The following is an 18,504-nucleotide window of genomic DNA, read 5'->3' as shown; positions in this document are numbered from 1 at the left end:
GTTGAGAGGAGAGCTTGTCATTGCCTCATGGTGTGAGGCCTGTGGGGTCCACATCCTGCCAGCGCATGGACGCCCATCTGGTGTCACGTTGTAGCCCACCAGTATTTGGAAGGGAATGAGAAGGAAGGAGTGCGCTGGCTATGCGGGCTGTGGCGTTTTGGAGGGGTGATGGTGCCGGGGGAGGTCTCGCCTCTGGAAGGGCTTGTGTTGCACGGACGCTTGCCCCGCTCTGGGGGATAACAAGCGATCCCCAACCCTGTTCCCTGTGCTCTGTTAGCCTAGAGCTTCTGATGTTGTAGGTAAGATCGCATGTAGCCAACCAAAACCAGTTTTAGATCTTCTGAACTGGAGTCTTGAAGCAGCTGACGTCTTCAGAGTGAAGCTGCATTTTAGCATTCTTTTTTTTCTGACATAGGACTTATAAACACCTGCATACATATTTAATTTAAAATGTGGCTAATTCAGTTGAAGTCAGCAGTCTCATTTGCATGAATAAAACGAGATAGGCTGCATAAACCTGCAGAGTTGCGGTCATAGGTTATTATTTATTAAGTTAGTGAGAGCTGTCTAATTTGTCCATAATGGGCTGAATTTTATAGGTAGAACTGTAATTCAATATTACAAATGCTATACTTAGTGGAGAGGGAAGCAGTTGTGCTGCGAGTTACGGGTATTTAAAATTAGTTTTATTAGCTGGTCTGTATATTGCACTTACCCAACCATAAGCATGATCTACTGACTGCACTTACAGTTGTGTAGTTGTAACTCTTTTGGCCTGTGTAGGAAGGAGGCAGTAACCTACAAATTATGATTATTAAACATTGTTGCTTGATATACATCCAGTATCTCCACACATGGTGTGTAAGTTGTGGGGTTGGTTGTTTTCTTTCCATTTCGGGGGTGCAAAAAATTGTGAGCTTTTGGCAGACATGGAAAGTGAATTAGGTGATTGCTGGTACAGTTGAGGTTTCTAAAGCTGTAGTAATAGTGTCACTGCTGCAGTCTTGTTTTATTTATGTATATAGCAGCTTTCTTATTATAGTTGCACTTTTGTCTCAGATCTATATTGACACCGAGTCTTATTATTTTGAACCACTGGAGATCTGCGAAGGGAAAGAACAAAGGAAATAAATGGAGGAGCGTGCCGATTTTCTTACTGTACCTGTTATGGATGGACAGGCTAAAACAGTAATAGGCTTACAGGCTTTTATAAGATGACTTTTTTCCAAACAAATGCTTGTTTGGTGCTGAGGTTAAAAAAAACCTCTCAGACACTGCTTGTTTCCTGACAGTTTTATAATGTTTTATATCATAAAGATTTTTACACTTAGTTACTTTGTGATGGCATGTACTCAGAGTGATATTTCACATCCAAGACTGGTTTCTGTTACTGTTTGAAATGAGAGGAGTATCATTAAGTTTTTATTTCCTATTTCTAAAATTAATTAGTATTAATGTAGTATTCTATAAAGACTTACTGTGTAAGTAAGTGTACTTGGTTCAGCAATCTTAATATTTAGAGACTTTTTGACACTAAGACTATAATGCTATACTCTATAGGTAGACTTTAGACCACAGAGAATTTTTTTCCTTCTTTTGCTGCTGCTTTTTTTTTTTCCTCCAGATCTTTTAAATAGTCACTGCAGAACAGCTAAGTAACACTTGAATTTTTAATTTTTTTTTTAACAAGAGGATCATTGATACAGGATTAGTCCCATTTTCTTGTTGTTGCCCTCTCTTTTGTGGTACTCCTTGACACCAAGTTATTTTCATTAGTTTCTAAAAGTACATCTCTGGGCTTCACCAGGTCTCCCTGGAAAGATTCTTAATTTTGGATGTTGAATAAAGTTAACTGGTGCTTGCATTTGCAGCAAACTGTGTGGAATAATTGTTACATTGAGTACCAGTTTCATGAAGCAAATGCACTACTACTTCAGAAGCAAAGTCAGCTTTAGTTTTCCCATGCTCTCCCCTCTCCAGTTGTGCTTGCTCTTGCCACAGAAAGGGAAAGAAGGTGGATGCTGTGGAAAAAGTTGCTCAAGCAGCTAAAGAAGTCTGAAGTTCAGCCATAAGAATAATCTTCACATCATCTGACGAGGAGCCAATGTGACAGGTCGCAGCGTGTTAGTAGCATTGTCCTTTGTGGGGCTCGTATTCTGCAGTCTTGGAGAAACTGAAGGGCATGGAGTTCCTGTCTTCACTCTTATCACTTACCAGCTGTAGATCTCTCGCGTATCCCCAGTGCCTGACTTAGCACTTGGACTACATTTATGTCTCCTGAGCCACCGCATACAGTGAAGGCATTCTTCTGCTACTAAGCTAATTTTTTTTAATTAGTATCCAGTTTAGAAAGGGAATGAAGAATAGCATCTTGATGGGTTTACAGGAGGTTGAGGAGTGGGAGATCACCTAAGTGGAAAGTTGAATGGTGTTAGTTGGCCTAGGACATGTAGCAGGGCTGAAGGAAGTACTGCTTTTTCATTTGTCATGGCTTATTCTGTGCACTGTCACATAGACAGCAACATACTTAGCCAAAGCTACCTTATTTTATTAGTAGAACAGGCAGTTGTTGAATTCTTAAAAATACTGCTTTGCCACCTCAGGCTTTTATTGAAGTGGAAAAAAGACTTATGTTGATGGAATTTCAGTTTGCATATTGTATTGCCTGAATTCAATGCATTTCACAGAGTTCTTTTCTGTAGCAAACTATTTTCAGTGCCAATGTGTTGCTAACCAGCTGGCCACCTGGCTTCCCAAAAGCTCAAATGCATGTTTTCTAAGCTTGGCAAGTCAAGATCAAAATGAAATTAGATTAAAGTCCATGTGGATTTCTAACCTGGAGTCTGAGGTTCAAGACAAAAGTGAGAAATCCTGAAGAAACTGGAGTGCCTCGTAGGTACACAAATTGGGAAAGGAGTTTATTTCCTTTGAAGTTACTGCAATTGTTTTGAATAGTACTGAGTCCATTATGAAGGCGTATGACCTGCTGTTTCCCTTGATACTAATGCAGCTACCTTAATGCTGAGCAGTGTCAGCACTTTGTAAGTTATCTCTAGTTTGTATAAGTTTCCACTGGCTATCAGGGATCTCCCATGTTAGAGAAAATGTAAGAATTATTATCTTCTTTTGTATAACTTGTTTAGCATCAGTTTTCATAGTTATATTTCTCAAGAAAAAAAAACCCAAAACCCAGTGTAATCCTTTGATGAATCTAGTATTAATCTAGCCTCAGAGACGATAACATTATGCTCTTACAGATGTTGGAATGCTCAATGTAATTCATGTAGATAAATTGCTAGATCTGACAGGTGTGGGATAGGTGTGAAGATGGGATATGCAGAGTCAGCGCTTCATTAACGTGATGGCTTTGGACTTTGTGGCGTTCTAGTGGAGCTTCCAAACATTCAGTAGTTGGTTTATTCAACACAGGGTGCTGGTTTCTGAATTTCTAAATAAGCACTTACGAACTGCTGATAGCAAACTGATTTCCATCTGGACTTTACAGGTGACATACAGTGGGCTTTTAACCTGCAAGAGAAGGAATATTGCCAAATGTCCTACAGTATTGTTTTGCCCTACGGTATTGAGATTGGATGCTTGGAGGTTGCTATTAGTAGTAGAAACAGTAGTAATAATCTTGTGATCTTTTATACCTAGATAGAAATTACTATGTAGACAGTTAAGAAGCAAAAAACCTTATGATTCTTAATTTCCTTTCTCTTGTTCTGCATAATCTAAGATCTTCATGCAAAGTTGTGTTTCCTGCCCAGCACTGACCGGAGCACGTGTCTTGTGAGGTTGTGCTATGGCTGTGACCCAAAGAGCACAAACCATCCTGCCGCTTCCTGGGCGCGGCGTGGGTTTGTTGGGGCTTTAGTCCAGGCATTAGTGTTGTTTGTTGAGGTTATCTATCCCTTCTGCTCTGCCTGGAACTTCACGTCTGCTTGGTAATAATCACATTATACGAAGCAACTGGCTCATTCTGCAATTTACCCCGATCTTTCTGTTGCCTGTGGTAAAAAGAAGCTTTTTTTAAAAAAAAAAAAAGGATAAATTAATTGGCAGAGCAGAATGGAAAAGATAGATTTACAATAGCAGGATAGCTAGCTGTAGTGTCAGTAAATACGTGTATGGATAGGTAGGGCAGTGGTAACTGGCACAGAGCTGTCTATTAACTTAGGATTCAGTGTATCTAGAGCATTAGTAAGTTCTCAGCTGCTTATTTGAAAGTTTAGATGTTGGAATGTAAAATCAAGTTATGACTCAGCTTCCATAACTGCATCTGTAGGGTCCTGCAATCTATTTATTTAAATCAGTTTCTGATGGCCTTTGCACGCTTACTCTGAGCTGTACTTGGCTGGACTTCAAGGTAGAAGTTACTGAGGAATCTTACCAGTGTTTTGGTTGGCAGGTGTAGTTTACAAGTGATTAAAAGAAAATGCAAAAATAAGATGTTTATTAAACCAGACCATGACCTCTCTTGAGCTTAGCAAGGTGGAGTCTGTCATGCAATGCATATAGGTTTATCTGAAGATCAAGAGATTCTGTCAAAATTCTCCACCCTCACCTTATCTAAAGTACAGATGTCAAATACAACAACGATAGTATTTTAACACAGAAGTGACTTTGAATACAGAAATGCATATAATTAAAAAATGTATCAAGGACCTGACACGCTTTGCTTGCAGGTCATCAGGTCTGATTCTAAAAATTTATCTTGCAGTTGGAGGAGTCTTCATCGCAGTTGATGAACTATTTGGAGAGCATGCTTTTTTTTGATGAGCCTATGTATAGAAATGCTGGAGCTATTGGATGACAGGCTTCATTTGTGGGAACTGATCTCAACTAAATAAGAAAGGCCCACTGATACTGAAAGAGTAGTAGACACAGAAATGTAAGCTGGGTCCTGCCAATCGTGCAGGAGGAAAAAGAATCACAAAATTAACTCCTGTGTGTTCTTTGAAAGTAGCATAAATCAGTTGGTGGCTCCATTGTCCTGCATATCCACATGGGAGATCTGAAGTCTGTTCTGAACTTGATAAAGTAGATTTTCATGACCTTTATTGATTTGTTAATGAGCTAATAATTGTCTCCTCTGTTGCTTGCTATAAATTTCTTTAAACCGCAGAGCAAGAGTCTCCTTTGCCCAGCTTTGACTGTGACTGAGTATATGTTCTGGGGGAGGCATAACTCAGGCAGCTGGTAGTGCTGCATTTAATAATGCACTAGATTGAGTGTAATGTAAGAATTAGGAACAGAGGTAAAAATGTGATTGAGAAGTCATCTTCTGTTTTAAGTATTACTGAAAACTGTACATTTTACAAATTGGTGGTTAGTGATTTTTCTGCCATCTCTTGATATATAGAGGAAAGTAAACTCTGAAGTCAAAGCTCTGGCCTACAAGCATTGTACTCCAAATTCGAGATACTCGTCCTCACCCTATGTTAGTGAATTTGCCTGATCACGGTGGGATGAGGAGGAGAGAGTTTGGTGGCATGAGTAGGTGGTGGGTGAGTGGATTTGGGGGGAGTCTGAAACTGGATGTTGTCCTGTTGTGTACAGAGCTTTTCCTTCGCAGAGGCCTGTTGAAGTCCAGTGTCCATTACTGTTACATAGTATGATCATCTTTATTATAGTAATGTGAAAGGAGTTGGGTGCTCATGCTTTTGAGCCCTTAATGATTTTATTTGCTCTAAATTAGAAGCAGTTCTTGTGCAAGGGTTAAGTATATTGCTACTCTTCTATTTTCCATCCAAAATTTTCAAAACCAATAACTAACAGCTTGGTAGCTACAAATGATTTCCCTATTCCATTATTCTTTAGTTTGTTCTGCATTATTTTGATACATGTACTGAAAGTATTACAAATAACTTGTGGCTGGTGAGTTTTTTTGCTTTCTGAGACATGAAGTCAGACGCAGGTTGTTCCTGAGTTGTCTCAGCAGGCAGCCTCCTCCTTGGGACAAAATAAAGGCCCCATTCTTGGAATCCTGTGATGATGGGGCTCTTATTTTCTTACATATAACCAGAAGATTATATTATTTGCCTGTATAGACCATGTAACAAGAGCATAAAGCTTCAGTTTGCGATTAGGGAGTCTGTTCTGTACTTGGTAATATTCAGCTGTTTGCCTTTTCCAAGCTAGGCTGATTTATAGCCTCAGGGTACAGTTTCACAGTAGCTTGAACCCTTCTAAACGCAGGCTGTGGTTTGGGTGGTCCCTCCTTCGTGTTAATATTAGTGCGTTAGCATCGCAGTGGGCTGGACCTGGACAAGAACTGCCTAACACCCTTCTCTTTCTCTCTCTCTCTCCCCCTCTCTCTCTTTTTTCCTTTTTTTTTTTTTTGGGGGGGGCGGGGTGGGGTGGGTACCTGTGTTGGTCTTCAGTTCTGGTCCTTGATCTTTGTGACTCTGCAGCTGGGAAGTGCTGATGCTGACACTGCAGGAGGAGTAGCATGACCAGCCGTAAGAGAGTGTAGGATTTGCTGAAGTCAGAGACAGTGGAAACTTTGCTCATGCCACTCACCTTCGTTTTATCTCAGATTTTGTCTCTTTACTTGGTAGAGGAGGGGAAACAAACCTGCCAATATTGTTGGAGCTACTGGTGTTATACTTTCTTTGTCTGAAACTAGAGGCTCTTGGACTTAGCAACACAACGTGATATTTATTTATGAAAGGCTGTCAGTGTTGTTCCAAACATGTAGTTCACCTGTTCAACTGGAGTCCATCACAGAGGAATCACTAATGCTGACTGTAAAAGGGTTTTTTTGGAATGTAAGTAAAAGTGTTGGTATAAAGGACTCCATAAAGAAAACATGTCAACACATAGCCTTATTACAGCAAACATGAATGAGAGCCTGTGCATTCTACAAATATCACAATTTTTATTCCAACTTTCAGAGTATCTTCTTTTATTTTTAGATGAATCTGCGTTCTGTATTTACTGTAGAACAACAAAGGATATTACAGCGTTATTATGAAAATGGAATGACAAATCAAAGTAAAAATTGCTTTCAGCTCATATTACAGTGTGCACAAGAAACTAAACTGGACTTCAGTGTAGTCAGGGTAAGTACTGAGGCCTTCCAAATTTGTATGTTAAAGTTATACACATTCATTTCTTGACATAAAATATCTGTAGAGTACTGGAGTCTCTAAGTTCATACTTGTCTTAAATCAGACTTCAGTACGTGTGTGTGACATGTTCATTTTTACCCAGTGAGCTTGCTTATAGTTTGTTTTTGCTGAAATGTCTTCACATGATTGCTGTATTTGGTAGGGGCCTGGATTGCACAAGGAGTGATTTTTTTTGTTTGTTTTTGTTTTGGGTTTTTTTGGTTGGTTGTCTTTTGTTGATGGTGTTTTGGTTTGGTGGTGTTTTTTTATTTATTTATTAAATTACAAATTAGATTTCCCAATAGAAACTGTGTGCAATGTATCATATCAAAGAAAGGTCATGTTATTAGGAAACTATTCTTAGGTTAAAAAAAATCCTATAACCTAATGTATTTGGGGGAATAATTGTGGAAGTATTTCTTTTGACACACTCTGTCACACCTGTATTCCATGTCACAATCATAAATATTGTGGTCCCTCGTGGTTATTTACAGTGAGTACATTTTTTTTCTTATAAAAGAAGAATGTCTCTAGTGCTAACAGGAGCTCTTCCAGTCTATGAATTCCACGGGAAGGGAATTAATAATCCCTTGTGAAACAGTAGACAACAAAATGGCTGTTGTCTCAGAGCAGAAATAGAAATCATGAAGCATTAGCTGAAAAAATAACAACAGTAGTGGAGCTACCAGGAATTGCTGCAATACTGGACACTGAAGAGGAAGAAGTAAGACCAGTCTAGGTTTTTTTATGTGGTGTACCAGTGGTATATTGACAATAACAACCCCTCCTGCTCCCTAATTCTTACCTGGATTTCCCTCCCTTAAAATACTCTGGAAACATTAAAACTTACTTTCTCAGCTCTAGGTGGTGGGAATTTCTGAAAGTCAGCCAGAAATTCAGACTCCCTGGAACAGACACACAGTTGTTTGGATGCTGATGATGCAGTCAGGGCCTATTTCTCTATTTTTATTCTGATTGAAGGACCTAGTGGAGGCAGCCAGTCTCTCCTCTATTTGCAGTCCTCATTCACTCTCCATCATCATATTCCCCTTTCCCTCTGTGTTTCCTTTGCTGCAATAATGTATCGTGGCCTTTTTCCTTCAGTTTTCTTCCCTTACCGAGCCCTTATTTGCAATACTTAAACTTCTTTTGTACTTGTGCAATGGAAACAGACACAGCATTTGTTCTGCATGTGTCGTATTTTTGTATGTTCTTACCTTTCTCTTCTTTACACCCCTCCTTTCTGCTTGTCCTAATCCCCACTTTTTTTCTTTTTTCCTTTTTTCCCCCTATAAAACTCTTGGACAGAGATTAGTACTTCTTTGCACAATGTCTAGCAAAATGATACTTGGTTTGCAGCTGGAACTTGCAGATATGACTTTAGTAGGAACATGAACATTCCATATAGCTGTTATAATTCAAATGTCATAACTATGAAAATATTTTTTCCCTGAATCAGGATTTCTATAGCTTTGACCCATAGAACTATATCCAGCCTTTTCAATCTTGAGCTGGGTTGGAAAAAAGAAAAGTCCTATTTATGATTTGATGTAAACCTCTACAGATTTTTATCACTGCAATACATAAAAATATGTTGTCCCTTTCAGAATTAGGAAATGTGGTGGAGTTATTCCTGGGAAAAAACCCTGTCTCTCTTCCAATTTAACAGAGATGTATTCTAGCTATGTCAGGTTTGAATGGCCTGGTTTTGGTCATTAATATCGGCATAATTCTGCTGGTTGCTTTTTGTCTTTACATGAAATGGGAGCAACGTGACTTGATAACGTGCAAAAGTTCTGAGAGTCTGATTTCCACAATATCACTGAGTGCTGGGAGCAGTGATCAGGGAGGTGGTGTGAGGTTCTCCCTACAGTACCACAGCAGTTGTCAGAACAGTTACAGCTTCATTATTCTTTTACACCTCTTGAAAGACTTCCTGAGGACACTTATTTTCAGATGTAGTGTGGAACTTCTGGTCAAAACTAATGGCCAGGCACCACTGACAAGCCCTCTGTGGCATGTGTCTGGATTGTGGGACAGTCTGAAGTTCCAGCTCTGCCTGAGTCAAACTGGGAGTGTAAAATCAGGGTCTCTTAAATCCTAGGTAAATTTCTTAGCATCTGGATTTTTGATTTGTCATCTCTTCTGGGAGCTTCTTCTCATCCTAAATGAAAGTTAAGAATTTCAGTAATGCTTCCAATGTTGGTGAAAGAACTCCCAAAATTACCAGTTGGGGGACTTGATTGAAACAAAGATTCGTGTCCGTTTTCTTAGGATATTTTCTACTTAATGGCTGCTCTGTCACATCCCAAATTGTTACTGGCTTGATGGTTATGGTATCAATATGTAGTTTCCCATTCGCTCTAAGAGTATAATCTCACATAATTCTTCGTTGGGGTAATGTCTCACAGTGCTAAAAATGGGAGGTTTTATACCCTTTCCCTTCTCCCAGCTGTGTAATTCTTTCTCTCCTGTCTGTCTGCTTGTGCTGATCATCTCTGGCATTCACACAATTTCAGAATAACCCAGTTAAATTTACTAACTTTACCGATACTTTTGTTCCTTTTTCCTTTTGCCAATTTAGTTTTAGGCCTTTGGGGGAATTGCACTCACAAATCATTCAAGTGTGTATTTTTGGTTAGACAGTGGGAGCAAGGTGCTGGGGACGATGCTGGGGATCAGGAGAATGGGACTCTTGTAGCGGTAACCTTGGCTGTCCCATGAAAAATCATAAAACTGTAATTTAATCCCAGGTGAACAGTAGTGCTAGTAATTTATTTGCATTTCTTTGAACGCAAATTTTTCTTTCCAGGAAAACCATGAGAGAAACTTCAGATTTTAGTATTATACAGTTGGAAAAGTTGGGGGTGAAATCTCTTTTCCTGGTCCAAAATTGGCAGTGTCTCTATTTAATTGTAATTTCTATCTTGAAAGTTCACTGACTGAGCAGAAATAAGAAAAAAATAAATTTGATCTTCGAAATTTGTTTTATGCAATAAAGGAAAGTAACTTGAGACCTGTGGCTATAGTTTGTGTATTTAAACTGACTTTTGAGAAGAAAAAATTTATCACTAGTAACAGACTCTATTGTATGCAATAATTCATGCCTCAAAGTAGGCATTTTATAAGATTTACACCAAAAATGAGTAGAATGGAATGGAGACTTCAGCATACTTCTGTATGACCAGGATGTGTATTTTCCTTTAGAGAAATCTGTTTACTTCCTTAGCAGGTATCGGTATGTGAAGAAAACTTTCCTTCTTTCACGTAATGAGATGGAAACCCAAGATAGGTACTCGGTGCAGTTTGCTCGTTGTGGGGTGAGGGAGTTTATTGACTAAATCAACTGCTTTGGGATTGCTGAATGTTGAGATCTTGCTTTGGTTTGGTTTTAGGTGTGCAGCAGATGATACCCAGAATGGTGCAGAAAACTGTTTCACCATATCTCTATATGCGTATCTGATCTTTTCCATAACCAGCATAAGCAGATGCAAAAGCTTATTTTTTGTTCTTTGGCACTTGTGTTCTGCTCGCTTATGCCCTCCCATTCAGTACAGACATACTGGGGTGAAAGAACTGAGCAAGCCTTGTCTCTCCGATTGTGGAAATTGCCAGGAGTAGTTAGGTGGTGCTTACGTTTCTAGTGTTAGGGCTGATGCTTCCACCAGATTAACTTCAGTATGTCAAGATAAAGAGAGTTAATGTTTCCCCTTCAGTTCTGTCAGCTCTATCTTAATGTGTTACTTGCAGGACAGGCTTTCCTGTGTGTTTAAAACAGCAGTACCTTTTAACCTGTGCACAATTGCCATAGTACCTGCATTTTTCAAATATTTCTTCCACTACTATCTTTTACACAAAACATATACTGTCATTGTCACTTTCGGAAATGTCCGTAATAGCAAACTTCTGCTGGAGTCTAATCCCAGTAGTACTAGTCTGTCTATCTTTCAGAAGATTTGTGTAGCAGGCAGAGGAGGAATTAGTCCATAGGTCTAAATACTTCACAAAAATTGTTTTGTAATTGTCTAACAGAAAGAGTTCTGCTTTTTCTTCCTCTCATCTAAATTCAAGAATTGGCAGTTTCTGTTCAAGGCAGTTTTGAAGGTCGTATCTCTCAGTTACTTGGTTACAAAAGTTTAGCTGCATACCTCAGTGATGGTTCTGCATCCCAAGGTGCTAAATATTAAAAAAATAAATTTGGGGGAATTAGTCACAGTGGTGTCAGTGAAATGAATCTTAAGGTAACTTCGTGAGAGGAGGCATGATACAGTCTCAGGATTTTTGAGGAACTGGCGCTTTGGAATTGAGACTGGGGTTCTCACATGTATTAGTGTATGAATCGCAAGCATGAGAGACATGGATTCCCACCCTGTATTGTTCAGACTTTGCATAATCAGTAAATGATTTACGTATTTGTAAACGTAGGTCTCGGCTTGAACACTTAACGTTTCATCAAATCTGCTTAAAAACGGAATTGCCTATTTTTTCTGTTTATTTAATGCTTTGTTTTGTGTTTGTTGTTGTTGTTGTTTGTTGTTTGCAGACGTGGGTTGGCAATAAACGAAGGAAGATGAGCAGCAAGAGTGCTGTAGAATCTGGAGGCACTCCCCCAGGGACTGTCCCTACTACTCCCTCAGTACCTCCAGAAGCAGCAGTTAGAAATGTGGTAAATATTGCTCGATCCCAAAGTCAGCAGTCTTCTTGGACCTCTTCTAATAACGATGTAATAGTTACTGGTATATACAGTCCTGCTAGTTCCTCCGGTAGGCAAGGATCCACCAAACAGACAAATGCTTCAATGGCAGAAGTACATAAAACCTCTATTTCACGACTACCAGGAAAAAGTGATACAGAGTTTCAGCAGCAGCACATCCCTATAGGACGACAAGTACCACATTGTAAAAATGCTTCCCTATTAGTAGGGGAAAAGACTATTATTTTATCTAGGCAAACAAGTGTATTGAATTCTGCAAACTCCATATATAGTCACACTAAAAAAAGCTATGGTGGTTCATCAGTCCAGACCGCAGAGCTGGTGTTACCTCAGAAACCCATGATATGCCACAGACCCTGTAAAGCTGAACCCGTGGGATGTCAAAGGTTACAAAAACCAGAACATGCAGCTCTCGTATCGCATGTGCCCCCTGGACCAAGGGCTAATACCAGAGACCCTTCTTGTAGCACGCAAAACCTGGAAATTCGTGAAGTGTTTTCTCTGGCGGTTACAGATCAACCTCAAAGAATTGTGGGAGGAAGCGCAACGCAGAAGCATTGCTCAGTGGAAGGCAACTGTCTGTCCATCGCGATGGAAACTGGAGATGTGGATGACGAGTACGCTAGAGAAGAAGAACTAGCATCCATGGGAGCACAAATACAAAGCTATTCAAGATACTGTGAAAGCAGCAGTTCTGTTCGAGTAGAGAACCAAAGTGCAGCCTTGTCTGGGCCAGGAAGAAACATGAGCTGTAGTTCACAGATGGTGAATGCCAGGGATGTGCCTGACAATATTCTGTATCATAACAGAGACTACCACTTGCCTGCACGGACCTCATTACACACAACATCCAGTACATTATATAACAGTGCTAATCCATCAAGAAGTACCTTTTCTCCTCATTTTACATCTTCAAGTCAACTGAGGCTGTCACAAAACCAAAATAATTACCAGGTAATCTGTCAATTTATCTCTGTCTTCAAACCTTGAAGACAAAGTTGTAGATAAGTACTGTTTTCTTTGAAAGTTGGTAGCTAGTAAGCAACAGGTTTACCTTTCTGCAGGCTGTACTCCATCTTTTAGTAGAGAGAGTTCTTTCTTAAACAAAAGTGCAGGTAGGACAATAGTGTGGTAGCACTCTTATCTGTGCAGCTGAGCCCGTGGCTGCTGTGGGTAGCCGTACATTGAAGATCAGTGTGGGCTTCACAGGTTCAATAGATAAACTTTGGTTACAAGAGGATCACACCTGCGACTGCCGATGCATACTCAAATCTGTGTCGTCCTGCTGTGGCTCACCAGCACATGTCACAGCGATACCCTTGGTTGTTGTCTACCCCTGTAGACATACTTTGCGTGTGGCACAGGGCAGAACATGGGATCGTGCTGTCATTTGTGTGCTGTACAGTTGCTTGCCCTTATTAATGTCAACTTGGATTAGCTCTTCCATCAGCACTGCCTGTACCCCCTGCGCAGTTGCCGATCTCTTGGACCTGTTTTCTGTTGGGGATTAGGATCTTCTGCGAGCTAGTTAAGATGATGGGAGGCACTAAGTGAGCAAATATTCTTCCTCTCCCACAGCATCTAATTCAAATACTGGATTTACATCCAATCCCATTATTTCCTCATCCTGTAATAGGGTCCCTTCAGTGATAATGCCAGGGGAAAATTAAATGCAGCTAATTGAAGACCTAAAAAATGTTCAGAAGAAGCTACAACACTGACACACTTAGATTTTATTTTTATTTTTTGTTCTAACTAGAGAAGAGATAACTGTGCAGGAAACATCCAAATTGATTTTTTTTAAATGGATCTGTATGCCATCTGACATGACATAGTCTAGAGACACTGAGATAAAAGTTCTAAGACTGACGTGATACTGCATATGTCACCTTTGTGCATTTGCATTTTAGTACCTTTTAAATTTATCCAGAAAGCGAACTATGTAAACAACATACCATCTTTTCTTGTGCATTGCTTACCGGTATAGGGAACAATACTTTGTGAAGCTTTTTTTTTTTTTTTTCTGACTTGTTCCTGTCTCATGTGAGGATTTGAAAGAAAGCTTTTGAGTCCAAGTAAGTGCCACTTTTCACCAGAATTACTGCTTTTCGTGGTAAACCTGAGGTTCGAGGAGCATATATACTCTGGAGTAGATTCTATGTAGTAGATGGGACATCTGCAACTCCTATTTTTCACCTTTTCTAAGCTGAGCGCTTCAGACGAGTGTTCTTTCCCTTTCTTCCTTCTGTCAGTCTCAGTATTTGCTGCTACTTTTCTTACTTGAGTTATAAAACTCATTAAATCCTGTTTACTTTTGACATCCCCGTTCCATAGGAGAAGAAAAGCTGTAAATGTGCACATCTGTTCAATAAAGAGCTGGTAAAGCTGCAGAAGTGCGTATGATAGAGCTAAGGAAATTTTTCTTAAGTTTGATGAAGAGAAATACAATATTGATACCTCCAGCTGTGTCCTCTTGGTACTTTATTTCACTCTTGAAAAAGCATCTGAGAGATGTATTTCTTACTGCTTTTTTTGATTTTTAAATGAAATTTGAAATAACTTTGATGTGGGATTTTTTGGGGGTAGGCACAGGGTCTTTTTAAACAGCTGGAACGGTTCATGATAGGTGACATTTTATCTGTCTGTGTGGTGTGATATGGATCAGAACAGAGAGATGTCTGTAACTGTTTTTTTTTTCTTTTTTTTCCCTGTTATAAGAACATATCTATTTTTTTGATAAGTGAGGAATTCATCTGTACTCTGTTTGACTTTCATGCCTGCCTCTCAAAGCCCCTGTTCTGTGGATTTGGGAATGCACCTTGGATTGAGGGAGCTCCTGTTTCCTGTGGTATCCCTTACCCTTCCACAGCTTTAAACCTTGGAAAAAACGGGGCACACTGCTATAAATTCACTTACTGCTGTAAGCATTCATGCTGTGAACCTCTGAGATGACACTCTTCCGTGTTAGAGAATTTATGAGGGAGTGCAAAAGCTGAGGGGTCAATGCATATAGTATCGTGGCTCTAGAAGCTGCAGAGGAATAGTGTCCAACAGCACGGCCAGATGCCATAGTACTTCGGAGAAATAACAGTGCTGATTTCTCCAGGTCACTGCATTCCTTGCTGAGGGTTTTTAGCATGTTCCAGAACAATGCCAAAGTAAGTTCTGTACCCGAAGAGGTGTTAGTGTATGACAGTGACACTCCCAACACTCATTTATCACGTTGACAAGAAAATTTCACCTACTGCCTTCAAAGCCATGTGTAACGAATAGTGTACCCTGCTAGGCTGATAATGTATTTCATCAAAACCATCAGTTCTGCACTAGTTTAACCCACTCCTCCAAGCCCTCTCCTTAATTTTAAGTCCAGTGTGACTGCTATTTCATGTAGATCCTGCCCTTACAGATGCTCCCTTAATAATATTTATATATTAAACTTTCAGAGACATAGATGTTGTAACAGGTGCTGTCTGAATTATTTTAGAATGATGCAGGGCAACCCTTTTTTGGTATGTAGTCGGTTTCTGTTAATTTTATTGCCCATGTTGAGCTAATTTATCCATCAGTGTAGGACTGAAAATCCTTAAACTTGGGGAAATCTTCCTAAATTTAAAAATAGATTAAACCTGAGCTCCATGATTATTGGAGTAGTTAAGCATCTGAGCAGATGCTTCTTCAAAGTCAGGACTGTGTGATTTGTGTTTTGATGAAAGTAATTACTGTCATACATTGGTGGGGTATCTAATTAGCAATTAGTTACAGTTTCCTTACTGGTTCAATTAATCAAATTCATGTTAGTGTAACTTAAGAGTAAATTTATTGAAGTGATCAATTTTAATGCCTGAGCAGTTTCAGTAAACAAATTGTTCGACCTACTTACTTTCCTTAGTTTGTCTTTAAATATATTGAACTAGAGAGGCTATTCTTGCTGGTCCTCCAGGCTGAATCGTGATTTAGTCTTGGCTTCCTCCCCCCAATCCTAAGGGACAAAAATACTGTTGAAAATATGTGTATTTTTAATTACTTTGTTATACAGACTGAAGCACAGTTATATAATTTAGCCCTGTCTTCTTCAAAGGAGAATCATAAGCCTTGCAGCCAGTATGTCAGACTAGGATATAGATATAATATTTATTTATGTATTGATTTTTTTAAGATTCACTTTAAGGATGCTGCTTTATATGAATGAGCTGCAAGTTTGCTTTATTTAAGGAAATGGAACTCCTTTTTCTGTTTGTTTTTTTTAATGTGTCAGAGTGATTTGTTTACTTCCCTAGAGACTTTTGGAGACAAGAGGAGGACGTTCTTGCTAACTTTGGGCAGCACAGCTTTTTGCTAGGGCAAGCAAGTCTCTGAAGAGACTTGAATAAAGTGTTTCCTGACACTCATTCTTGTAACAGAAGTGGAGTTACTTTTGTCACAGGAGTTCCTGCACTTTATTTCTGGGATTAAATACTTCCAGCTGCATGAGTGGAGAGAACCTGCAGGGCTCTGGGGAGGACAGCAGCAGTGAGCAGGCTGCAAAAACACTGCGTGTGGCCTCAAGTGATGCTGGGATACACAGGGACCGGGACTGGATTGGGGTTCTTGGTTTGTTCCAGTGGACTGAATTTGGGATAGGAAATCTACAGGTGAATTGGGAATAGGTTATGTAGGGACCTCATATAGTGTAACCACTTTAATTAAGGTATGGCACTGGCAGTACACAAGTGTTGCAGTACCTTTGAACTTTCTCCAGCATCTGCCAGAGTTGCCGTTTCTGAGATGCAATATCTTTTCTGAGACAAGCATTTCAGGTTGTCATTTCAAATCAAACCACCCAACCCTTGTGCCTTTTTTATAGGGCTGGTTTAGAGTAGTCCCATGCATGTTGTCTTTCACGTACTTATATTGAGATAGACTTGATTGTATTTGGCATCATACCTGTCAGAACTTGTGTGCATTTTTCTTCCAAGTAACCATTAATGTTCTGCCAGACTGATTGCTTTATTCACATAGAAAAGCACTTTTTTCTGTAGTCCCTCTTTAAATTTGTGAAGAGAAGCCATCTGGGTGGCTACTGAGGATGCATTTGCAGTGGATTCTGGGGTGTGAAGCCCAGAATCCCCTATATGTGAGATAAAGAATTGTAATAGATGTAACTTGTTTATCCAGAATTTCTAAAATGTGTGTGTGCGCAACTAAGAAGTTAATATTTTAGACAAAAAAGCTGATGTTGACTTGCCCTTAGGAGAGGTGGGTATTCATTTCTATCCCACTTCAACCTGCCTTGTCTTGTAATGAGAAAGTGTCTGACCTTTGGTAACCTCCAAATGCATCCAGCTAAAAGCCTGAAGAATAAAAGCGTCTTAATGTGCTTGTACACTAGACAAACTGTACCAGGTATTCTATATTTGGTTATGCTTGTGCTTCAAAATTCATTGGTAGAGCACTTCCCAAATACAAAAACTATCAGTGAAGTTTGATGCAGTCAGCAGAAGTGCGTAGATTTTTCTTCCTCATGTATATAGTGTGTGTAATGACTTGGGATTGATTAATCTCTCAAGATCTATGTTTAGTCTCTCAAGCATTGCTTGTCTGCAGCAGAAGATGAACATGGAATCCTAAATAAGCCTAAAATATTCCAGGAAATGACCCATTTCAGATGGCCAGGGAAAGCAATCCAAGATTATTATTTAATAAAGTCTGACCTCTGGGAATGATGGAGAAGGAATGGGAATCAAGGCAGCTAACCTGTGCCTTCATACCCCTTCCTCGTCCTTCTCCAACCTGATGTCCTGAGTCTTTCTGCTAATATGCAGATCCTTAACATCTGACATTGAATAGCTCAGTTACCAACTGATAGTATTTTTTTTCTGAAAGTTTAACTGATGTAATTGAAAAATATGCGATAGCAGTTTTGTGAGACATTGGCACTTGCCTAACTCCAGTCTGCTTAATCTTACCAGTTTTGTGCAAGACTGAAAGTGAAAACTTGTGTTCTGAAATACAAGTTTTGAGATAGCAAAAGTAGAGAAACACCCAAGTTACCATCATGTTATCTCACCCTCACCCAAAGAAAGAGCATTTTGTTTTTAGCCTTACAAGAGTAAGGCTAAGCGTGACCTTATCTTGGTTTTAAATCTTAATCTGTTTTAAAGGTATTCGTATCAGAATTGAATGCACAATATTGAAGTCTTGTGAAAGTGCTCTGTATTAGCTGTCATAGCAACCTAAGCTGCTGTTGTTTTTTGTTGTTTCTTCTTTCCCTTCTACAGATTTCAGGAAACCTTACTGTGCCTTGGATTACAGGTTGTTCCAGAAAAAGAGCAGTAAGTATATTTCCATTTCAGTATCTAATGCGTCAAGTGAAAGAATGAAAAGTTTATTAAAATGCATTTTTTAAATGTCAGTTCTATTTAACTTGTGTGGGGTTTTTTTCCCTTTATACTTTGACTAATGCAAACATTATCTGCAGATACAGTGTTTCAGTTAATGTAAAGTTGATGTATATCTTCAAAAGCAGGTCAGAGTCATAATCCTTTGTCAGGTAATGGGATGCCCAGGTATATGAATTGTGTTGTTAGCTGAAATGCAACATCTGAATTCATGAGTTTAGAGCTCAGAACATGTATTTTTATATTGAAAATGAAATGGTTGTTAATTGAGGCAACTGAATGCTTAAGAGAGTAACTC

General features: G+C 39.3%; 1 protein-coding gene across 1 annotated transcript; it reads left to right on the top strand.

Moving 5' to 3' along the window:
• Window positions 1-2,719: 2,719 nt before the first annotated feature.
• Window positions 2,720-18,140, top strand: HDX (highly divergent homeobox; the record flags this gene model as incomplete). Its single annotated transcript, XM_010293794.1, has 4 exons — window positions 2,720-2,861; window positions 6,921-7,067; window positions 11,659-12,783; window positions 18,087-18,140. Coding segments are annotated over exons 2-4 (1,326 nt in total), but the record flags the coding sequence as incomplete, so codon positions are not given.
• Between the last annotated feature and the right edge of the window lie 364 nt (window positions 18,141-18,504).

Source organism: Phaethon lepturus, unplaced genomic scaffold, assembly GCF_000687285.1.
Source record: "Phaethon lepturus isolate BGI_N335 unplaced genomic scaffold, ASM68728v1 Scaffold56618, whole genome shotgun sequence".
Taxonomy (NCBI): Eukaryota; Metazoa; Chordata; class Aves; order Phaethontiformes; family Phaethontidae; genus Phaethon; species Phaethon lepturus.
The sequence above is the reverse complement of the archived record's forward strand: the minus strand, read 5'-3'. Positions and strand labels throughout refer to the sequence as shown.